General features: G+C 27.4%; 1 protein-coding gene across 1 annotated transcript; it reads right to left on the reverse strand.

The window, feature by feature from the left end:
* Positions 1 to 390: 390 nt before the first annotated feature.
* On the reverse strand, positions 391 to 9366 carry LOC123293096. The gene is made up of 3 exons (XM_044873811.1): positions 9086 to 9366; positions 443 to 877; positions 391 to 399 (listed from the first exon to the last, which is right to left on the reverse strand). The coding sequence occupies exons 1-3, from the start codon at positions 9239 to 9241 to the stop codon at positions 391 to 393; spliced, it is 600 nt and encodes a 199-aa protein (XP_044729746.1). The 5' UTR covers positions 9242 to 9366.
* Between the last annotated feature and the right edge of the window lie 1642 nt (positions 9367 to 11008).

Genomic DNA, 11008 nt, shown 5'->3' on the forward strand with positions numbered 1-11008 from the left:
AATGAATGAACAAAAATATTTACCACATTGAGTACAATGATAAGGTTTTTCTCCAGTATGTCTTCGTACGTGAATTGTATAATCATAAACATTTGAAAAAGATTTCCCACAATGCGGACATAAATGAAATTTATCTGCATGAGTCTAACAAAGAAAATAAATAATTAATACAAAGTTATTGTTAAGTTATAAAACCTTTAACAACATCAACATCAACTTTTATTAAATCATTACCAACCTTTTGATGTTCATTACACAATTCTAAACTTTGAAATCTCTGACCACACTTTTCGCACGTTACATGTTCATTTAAATGCTCTTTTAAAATATTTTTGCATCCAAAATCTTGTTTACATATTTTACAACGATTTATTTCCGGTGAATGTTTTCTTACATCATCTAGTGAATGAAAATTCTCATCACAGTACATACATTTCATTACGATTGAATGCGTTAGTTTCAAATGTTTATATAATTTTGTTTTTAAATGAAATCTCATTTCACATTCTTCACATTTATATTTTTTAATTTTATTGTGCTTCTCTGTAACATTATCATTTATTGCATCATTTGTATCGTTAATTTCTATTTCTTTGTCATGAATGAATTCATCTTTAACAGAAATGAATTCTTTTTTAATAGTGTCACTTGTAGTTGCTTCTTCTGAATTATAAAAATTAAAAGAATTATCTTCATTTTTAAAATCATCATCTTCATCTATTGCAACTTCTAATTTTATGTTGTGTTGTGCGTTTGTAATAATTTCTTCTAATAATTTTACGGTTGATAAATATTGGATTTTTAATTTATAAGATTGTTTCAAATAGTTTGAACATTCAAGACAGATATTTTTGGGTAACAAATCATCAGCAGATATCTATAAAATTATACAAAACAAGTGAAAACAAACAATTGACTAAATTAATTGTTGAAATAGTCTGTATAGAAAGTGTTGAATATCAGTGCTTGCATTATTTTTTTTTTTTTATAAATTAGAAGAGTTTAAAAACCAACACAATAGGGAATAATCATGAAATTTAAATTTGGTTCAAATATTTTTTTCCGTAACTTTTTTTACTTAAAATTAATTAATAAAAGTACAAATTCACTGACGTCATAGTATGTGGCTTATCAGACTTGTTGACATACTGTATGGTATTAATTATTTATATTTTGTATGGTATTACCATGGATATATACTATAATTACTACATCCGTGGATATTACACCTATAGTAAACAGTACATTGAACTGTCACCAACTGACAGCTCACATATCAATACGTCATCAACAGAGAGGACATCAAAATTTTGTTTTAATTTTCGCCCTCACAAATAAACAATAAGGTTTACGAAAAAATGTTTCAAACAACAGTTGTTTATTTTGTTATAAGGAACATTTTTTTACATTTATACTTTTGTTGACCTATGTTGCTCATTTATGAACTTAGTCATACTTTTTACGTTCTGAACACTTTATAAAAACTGGAGCTTGATATCTCATTTTGTTTTTGTGTTATAGTGTCCACAGACAGACAGACAGCCGGAAATGGACTAATTAGATGATTTATGAACATCTATAACAAAATTTGGTTGGTACCATCAATACTTTTAAGTGTTACAAACTTGGGACTAAACTTAGTATACCTTAATATATATTTACATATATAAAGGGTATACATTATTATCGTTTTATCTTGGTGAAATGTAAACAAAGTAAATTAGTATATTTGTAACTTACATGTACTGAAGCAAATTCTTCTAACATTTCCCTGTACGTTTTTATTAAATTTGGAATTAATGTAATTTCAAAAATTGAAATCATATCTTTGTTTTTCCCCAAACAAATTCTACAAACAATTTCAAAATCATTCAATCCAATATGTTTTGTTTCCATAATTATAAACAAAATTTTCTTTATTAAGCAGATCTCCCGCTTATACAAAATGATTGATACTGACAATTTTTAATATATTAATATTGAAAAAATTATTATAAATCTTGTATAAGAACTCGTAATATTACGGATTTAAATATATTCTAATGGTCCGGCTTATAGAGAATAGAGAAAAAACGAATTCATTCTTTTTTTGTTTCACCCTGGTGGAAAAAATATTTGAAGAAAGAATAAGAAATTGTGAAAAAGTCTTAGGAACTTTGAATTTCTCAACGTTTTCGGACTAGTTTAATTCAGAGTTATTCAGAGTTCTTAATACTTTTTGTTAGTTTTTAAGACTTTTTCAGAGTTTCCTAAGACTTATTATTTTTTCAAATATTTTTTCCACCAGGGCAATTATTCTCATTTTATTAAAAATCACAACAAAAATAAACTAAAATTTATAAAATATATTCAATATTAAATTAACATTCAAGAACAAATGTGGTTTACATTATTAAAATTTTTTATAATTAAATTGTGTCGATTCCATTAAGTTTACGAAAAATCATTTATGAAAATATTAAATTTTTTCTTTCTAAATGGAATAGATTTGGCGTGTAAAAAATTTGAACAATGTTTCATAAATTATTTTTGTTCGAAATAAATCTTATAAGTTTCTTATTTGACAAAAATTGAAATTATTTAGAGAATTCAAAATGCGTTTTCATATGACCGTTTAGTACATGTTTATGACTAAACGTTTTTCCACAATAACTACAGATAAATGGTTTTTCTCCTGTGTGAATCCGTAAATGTAATTTTAGATTATAGCTTTTATAAAATGCTTTGTTGCAGTATGTGCAAACAAAATTTCTTTCACCTAAAAATGAAAAAAAAATTGTACAAAACTTTAATAGGGTATTATACTATGTTTGCAAAAGTACTTCAAACTGTTGATTTTCCTAATTAAAAGCTACAAAAAAATATATTTCGGCACAATAAATACGCTTTCTTGCCATAAAATTAAATTAATTTTTAAACGTTTTTTATTCAAAAATGCTATTAGCCATTTTTTGGTGACGTAATATTGGTAAAAACAACATTCATGTATGTAATTATTATATGTATAAATAAAGATGATGTAACATAACCTAAATTACTATGAGAGCCATCAACAAATTATTAATTTTTGCATATTATTTTTGCCTATATGATGTCACATCATGGCGGTTCGTTTTTTAGATCACGTGACTTGATATACAGATTTAAAAATGTGCTTTTATGACTCAAAATCAGAATATTTAAGTATATTAAGTAAATTTCATAACATTATACCCTATTGTAGTTGAATAAATCTACCGAATTTAGATAAAGAATTCGATAAATTTTTGCAAACGGCAAATTTTTTTTAAAATGGTTTCTTTAGTTGTAAAAAAATACGGAAAAGGAGTTTTCCGATTCCGGAACGATTCGCGCGAACTTCTGCACGCAGTTTTATCTCAACATTGTTTTCTTTGTTGACGTTTTCTTGAATATGTCTATTTCTATTGATTGGAATTCCGAAATCGGAAAAATCTTTTCCGTATTTTTTTACAACAAAAGAAACCTTTTTAAAAAAATATTAGCCATTTGCAAAAACTTATCGAATTCTTTATCAAGATCCGATAGATTTATTCAACTAATTGGGTATTTGCATGAAAATGATTTTGCACATAATATTAATTAAATAAAATTTTTGATATTTATAAAATACCTACATAAGATTGAATTTTAATTTTAACAAATGTTTTTAAATAAATAACTAAAAGTGATCCAATGAAAGTGAAACATGATGTGGTTGGTGCATTGACATTACATTCCATAGACTGAGTGTCAAACGATTTTATGCGTGCCAACATCTGAGATAATTGCTTAGGTCAAATCCATTAAAGATTCGTAAAAAAAATGTAAAATGATACGTGAAAAGTATTTTTTTTAAGCCAAAAAGCGAAAAAGTTTGTGATATGCAAATTTAACATTCAATGCATGTTTTTTTGATAAATGATAGCTGACCTAAGAAATTACCTCAGATGTTGACACGCTTCTCACTGTACGGAAAGATAGGCGATGCTAAGTCTATGTAATACTATAAAGTAAATGGCTTGATGTGCCGTTATTGTCCATATTATTAGCGCGTTATTCGACTGCATGATAAGCGGCGAATGATGAAGTGTTGGAAATAATTTCAAGTTAGTTTATATTTACAATTAGTCTCTATAACCGATTTGCGCACTTATTTTGAATGGAATATACACATTGACGTTACATACGCAATGTGGAGTTACTCATTCGTTTAAATTTTAACAATTTTTTTTTATTATTAAAGAATAAAAATGAAAAATTTTGTTACCAAAAATTATTAAAATTTTTTAAAATGAATACAACTATTCTAGAATAAAACTGTTTAAAAAAATTACCTGTATGCACAAATTGATGTCCAGCTAAAGTTTTCGGAGTTTTAAATTTTTTATTACAAATCTCACAAGAATAATTATTCTCTTCAACATGAGTAAACTTATGTTTATTTAAATGAACTTGAGTTTTAAATTTATTCTTACAAATTTCACATTCAAAGTTTCTTTCCGTTAGATGCTTTACAGAATGTTTACGTAATCTTCCGCTGTCCGTAAATTTTGCATCTAAAAAAATATAATTGAAAAATATAAATCTGAAAATAAATCAAATTTAATTTAAACAAGTGAAAAAAACAATTTTACGTCATGTAAGAGAAGATAGAAGATGTTTTTGTTCACTTCCTAAGTGTACATAGAAATAATCAAACACATACATGTTTACTTCGATACAATACAATATAAGTATACATATTATATTTGTTCTAACCTAATTTGTGCCTTCACGGGTAGAGTAGTAATGTTTACGAAAAAATGATTCAAACAAAAGTTGTTAATTTTTTTATAAAGAACGCTTTTTATATTTAAACTACTATTCTGTCTCTAACGGTTTCCAAGAAGGGTCCTACGAATCCAAGACTCAATTGACCTATGTTGCTCATTTATGAAATTTAACTCACTTTTTACGCCCTGAACAAGCTATAAAATTTTTAGCTTGATATCCCTTTTCGTTTTTGAGTAATCGTGTTTATAGACGAAAAATCCATACACATAGATAGACCATTTTAAAATAGACATTTCAACAATTAAAATAAGCCCGAGGAGACTATGAAAATTATTTTTTACATTTAAACTTTTGTAAATCGCTAACGGTTTACAAGATGGGTTCTACGGACCCCATTGACCTACGTTGCTCTTTTACAAACTTTACTCATTTTCAATCCTACTTTTTACGCTCTAAGCACGCTATAAAAGTTTCAGCTTGATGTCTCTTTTCGTTTTAGACTTATTATTTCATTTATATATGAATTTGTGGCAAAAATATTAATGCAAGTTTTCTATTGGTTTTAGATTTTTAGAAAGTTTATCCTTAAATTGCATTTTCTTCATAACGATCTTAATTCCTTACTTTTCTAATTTTATTAACTAAAAAACGAAAATATTTACCACATTGAGTACATTGATATGGTTTTTCTCCTGTATGATTTCGCACATGATAAATGTAATTCGTACTATCTGAAAATGATTTCCCACAATATGAACACAAATGAATTTTATCTGAATGGGTCTACAAAAAAAAAAAAATAAATAAAAAATACAAGAAAATTAGTTTTCAACTATGCAGTTCTCATCTTTGTAAAATTAAACTAAATATCCAAAAGGAAAAATTTAAAGAAACTTTGAAATTTTCCACAGTTGTTTATTAGGTTGTAAACACTTCGAAAAAAAATCGACCTCCCTGGCGCGTACTTAGATTCCTTTTTTGGGGGGTAGTTGGAGGTTTTAATAAGTTTTTCTTACAAATTACGAAAAAACCATCAATCAAATTAAAAAAAATTCATTTAAAAAATGTTTTAGATGAAATATTTTTGCACATTTTATTTGAATTATTCTTTCGTAAAAATCACTGTTTATCGGTTGCGCCCCAACTTATGAAAAACTTTGGTGCCATTTTCTCCAAAACAATAAAAAAAAAGTGTGTTGAGTTTTTCAGGATAACTTCAACTAGTGGTTTTGTGAAACATTCTAGAAAAACAAAAACAAAATTACAGAAAATACTTTCAAAAATTTCAAACATAAGTTATTTATTTTTTTATAAGAAATAACTTTCATATTTAAATTTTTGTTCTATCTCTAACGGTTTACCAGATGATTTTTTTTTCATTTGATTGAATGAACAAAAAACCTTCGAAAATTTCGAAATTTTTGCAAGTATTTTTTGAATTATTATTATTTTTTCTGAAAAAATAAGTCAACACACTTTTTTTTATAGTTTTGGAGAAAATGGACACCAAATTTTTTTCATAAACAATAATGTTTAGGAAAGAATGATTCAAATAAAAGTTGTTAATTTTTATAATAAGGAATAACTTTTGCATTTAAACTTTTGTTCTATCTCTAACGGTTTACAAGATGGCATATCTCTGTCAATTGGCATATCTCTGTCAATTTTGAAGCTAGAAAGTCGAAAAAAAAAATGTAAATGTGCACAAATACTTCAAGTAGAACTCTTAATTGAACTTGTTTTTATTTAATGCATAGTTTTTTGTAATTTGTAAAAAACTGATTAAAACCTCCAATTACCTCCCGAAAAAAAAGTTAGGTACGCCTCTGAGGCTAATAAACAACTGTGGAAAATTTCAAAGATGCATTAATTTTTTCTTTATTACCATGATATTCTATTTAATTTTTATTAGCCTATCTTCTAAGCAGACATTAAATAATTCGAATTTTTTCAAATAATAATACCTTTTGATGTTCATTACATAATTCGATACTTTGAAATTTCAAGTCACACGTTTTACACTTTGTATGTATGTTAATATGTTCTTTTAACACATTTTTACATCCGAAATTTTCTTTACATATTTTACAACGAAGAACTTCTGGTGAATGTTTTCTTACATCTTCTAAATTTTGAAATATTTTATCACAAGACATGCATTTCATATTTTTGGAATGAATTCGTTTCAAATGTTTATATAATTTTGTTTTTAAATGAAATTTAATTTCACATTCTTCACATTTATATTTTTTAATTTTATTGTATTTTTCTGTAACATTATCATTTTTTTCATCATTTGTATCTTTAATTTCTACTTCTTTGGTAGGAATTTCGACTTTAACAGAAATGATTTCTTTTTTGATAACTTCACTTTGAGATATTTCGTCTGAATTATAAAAATTAAAGGAATAATCTTCATCTTTAAAATCATCATCTTCGTCAATTGAAACTTCTACTTTTATGTTCGGTTGTGCGTTCGCAATTATTTCTTCTAGTAGTTTTTCAGTTGATAAATATTGAATTTTAAATTTATAAGATTGTTCCAAATAGTTTAAACATTCAATGCAGATATTTTTGGGCAACAAATCATCAGAAGATATCTACGATATTAAACGTTAAAAAGTTCTGTTTCTGTTTCTTATATGTATTGTAAATAATCAATATTTAATTGAAATAAAAATATTTAAAGTTAAAAATTAGGATACAAGCCATAGCCGTCGCCAAGGAGGGGCAGGTAGTGGCAGCTGCCCCCCCCCTTTAGAGATTCACAAAAATGGATCAAAGCATCAATTTGATTAAAAAAAGCCCATATTGCCCATTTACGAACTCAAACTCATTTTTTGGGTCTGAAGCACGACATAAAATATTTCAGATCGATATCTCTTTTCGTTTTTAAGTTATCGTGTTAACAGACAGACAAACGGAAATGAACTAATTAGGTTAATTTTATGAATACCTATACCAAAATTTTGTTTGTAGCATCAATATTTCTAAGCGTTACAAACTTGAGCCCCCACACGAAAACACAAAAAAAGTTCACGGTTCTCACCACTATAAATCCGGCTCCAGTGTCTGTGATCTCCCAAAATTTAACAACAGATCCACGCTGGTTTCAAGTAAATTAATGGTAAAATAGGCTTAATTTTAAAATTAAAACAAATCTTCACGTTTTAACTCGAATGTAGCTCCAATTCATACTTTTCCCACTCTCCATAAAGCAACTTGCCCCCTCTTTGTCATCGGATGGCAACGCTCTCGGTACAAACGGCAATCGAAAAAAAAAATCGACCGGGAAAAATAAACCCCGAAAAAATGGAACTAAAATTTTATAGGCCTGGAGTATTGTTGTATTTACGAGTTGATTGGGCTGAGTTTGTTGAATATAGAGGAGGTGGTTAGGTTCTAAAGTTTTTAGACCTTCCCTTCAAAAATGAGACACTATTACCGGGTCTATTTTTTCCTGAATCCCAAAATTAGACAAAGACAATAATAGTAAATTTTGACGTTATTAAATTTTACATATTGTTAATGGTTGTTTGAATCAAAAAGTGCCCACAAAATAGCATTAAATAAAGGAGCTATAATTCCGCTGGTGTAGTGGAGTGTAAGTGTATGTGTATAATGTATATGTACGAACTGTATGTATATATTAAGTGTTTTTATATGTTTGCATGGTCCCCTGGAACACCAATGCCATCTTAATTTAATGCAATTTTAGGATCACTTTTTTAACACAGAGATTGTGCTCCTTCCCTCCACCCTCAATAATATTGTTATTAGCGTTTTAAATAAGAAAATATACAGAATGTTCGATTTACATTTTGGCATATTAATATCACGAGTATGACAGAGTACATGCATTATTAGAAACTTAGAAACTCCCACTCTCCAAGAGTCTTACAACTATCTCAACGCATATCGAAACTTCAACACATGTTTACAATACCTCTCACTTAGATGCATTGCTTAACGCATGTATTCTATCATAATCGTGATATTTATATGCCTAGATGTAAATCGAACATTCTGTATAATAAGGTCATGAAACCTCCTATGCCGAGCTCTAGAGAGCTCGTGGCTGAATTTACGGTGCCTATTTGGGCCGCTCGGGCCTATTTCAATTGATTGAAAACAAATGACAAAAATTGAAAACAAAAGGTAGCCTAATTCGCAGTACAAAGTACGACTCGCCCAGAGAGGCTCCTTTTTTTTCTTTATACCCTCTGCACTCTAGTTTCACATACTTAATATATATGTTCTTGGTATTAACTTTATAAAATGTAAACAAAGTAAATTTTTATTTGCAACTTACATGTACTGAAGCACATTCTTCTAACATTTCTCTGTATGTTTTTACTAAATTTGGGAGTAATGAAATTTCAAACATTGAAACCATTTTTTCTTTTTTGTTCAAACAAATTCTACAAACTATTTCCATTTCATTTAATCCTATAAATTTATTCTCCATGCTTTTAAATAAATTGCTTCCATTAATAGGCACCACTTGTACATCTTAAATATTATTACTCTAGTAAGTTTTTTTCTGTCCTGCCGTTATCTTCCTTATTGCTTTATCTAATTCCATGATTCACCCCTCATTTTCAAGCTTATTATGTCTAGCTTTGACGAAAAATATACGCTCTGTCTAAAAATGTACTGCCTAGAAAAAAAACACGCTAGACAAATAATTTGAACGAAAAAATATCATAAATTTTAAAATAATAAAATAAGTTTATTAGACAAACATGTTAGTTTTTACAGATGCTCTGATAATACTCTATCCATATAATACTCAAAATATTATTAGGCACGCATGTCAGTTTTTGCAGATGCTCTCCTAATAATCTATAGGCATGTATATTTACTATTTTTAATACATATTCGCCTTTTGGATCACATTTGGAAAAAAAATTTGGATCTAAATTATAAAATCTCTGATAAAATCATTTTTTAAAGATTTTATTAATTACGAAAATAACTATTTCTTCAAAAGTTTATAAATTAATAGTAAATATAATCAATATCGATCTTTGCCTACGTTAAAATTATTTTGAAAAGTGCGCCATAATAATGCAGAAATCTGTCTTTCTTCTGTCGTCTTTATTTAGATCACATTTGGATCTAAATTATAAAATCTCTGATAAAATCATTTTTTAAAGATTTTATTAATTACGAAAATAACTATTTCTTCAAAAGTTTATAAATTAATAGTAAATATAATCAATATCGATCTTTGCCTACGTTAAAATTATTTTGAAAAGTGCGCCATAATAATGCAGAAATCTGTCTTTCTTTGTTTAATATACTATCCTACTCTAATTAGTTATATCACTTACTAACGCGGCGCCACCAATTTGACGCATTCGAGTGGAGACTTTTTCATACGCTGAGAAGATTCCCTAGACCTCTACATCACAGATTATAATTGTTAATTTAAAACAAATGTGCAACTCCTTGAGAAATTTTTACTATTTCTAGTTCTAAGAAGGTGCCTTGCTCTAGATGGCTCTACACGATTAAATGATTATCACGATTAAATGATCTATTAGTTTGGAGAATAATTTACCTATTTCAATGGTTGTTGGGGAAACAATATTTTATATATATTAAAATAAATAAACAATACGTCTTTCAAATTTTGCATGTCGTTAAAATTCGTTAAGTTTCTTTGTGAGTATTCTCAATAGACCTTTTTCAATTATTTTTAAAATTAAAGTAAATGTCTCAATAAATCCCTGGTGGAAAAAATATTTGAAAAAATAATAAGTCTTAATAAGTCTTTGGAAACTCTGAAAAAGTTTTAGAAACTTTAAAAAAGTATTAAGAACTGTGAATAACTCTGAATTAGACTAGTCCGAAAACGTTGAGAAATTCAAAGTTCCTAAGACTTTTTCAGAATTTCTTATTCTTTCTTCAAATATTTTTTCCACCAGGGATAGGCTAATTTTTTCCCTATAACTGGGAAAAAAATAATGAAAATCATTAAAATTTAAATTGGCGAAAATGATCTGGAAGCTCACGAAGTTATACGAATGGCCCTGTGACGTCAATTAGCAAGTATTACATATTTTCAAACACTGTTTTGATATAGTTTGCATTTTTGTTGATTGAATAACTGGTTTATTTTCAATTTTACACGTAAAATGTTAGACCAAAGTTATTTAAAATTAAATTTCCTACAATTTTAGTTCTTATCAATTTTTTCTTAGGATTGACATTTTTCGATTCAGACCCG

This window comes from Chrysoperla carnea, chromosome 2 (genome assembly GCF_905475395.1).
Source record: "Chrysoperla carnea chromosome 2, inChrCarn1.1, whole genome shotgun sequence".
Lineage (NCBI taxonomy): Eukaryota > Metazoa > Arthropoda > Insecta > Neuroptera > Chrysopidae > Chrysoperla > Chrysoperla carnea.

Excerpts from the sequence above, each read along its gene's own strand:
- LOC123293096 (XM_044873811.1), bottom strand. The coding sequence starts at position 9,241 with ATGGAGAATAAATTTATAGGATTAAATGAAATGGAAATAGTTTGTAGA. Across the intron at positions 878-9,085 it reads AAGAATGTGCTTCAGTACAT|ATATCTGCTGATGATTTGTT; the intron begins GTAAGTTGCAAA and ends ATAATTTTATAG.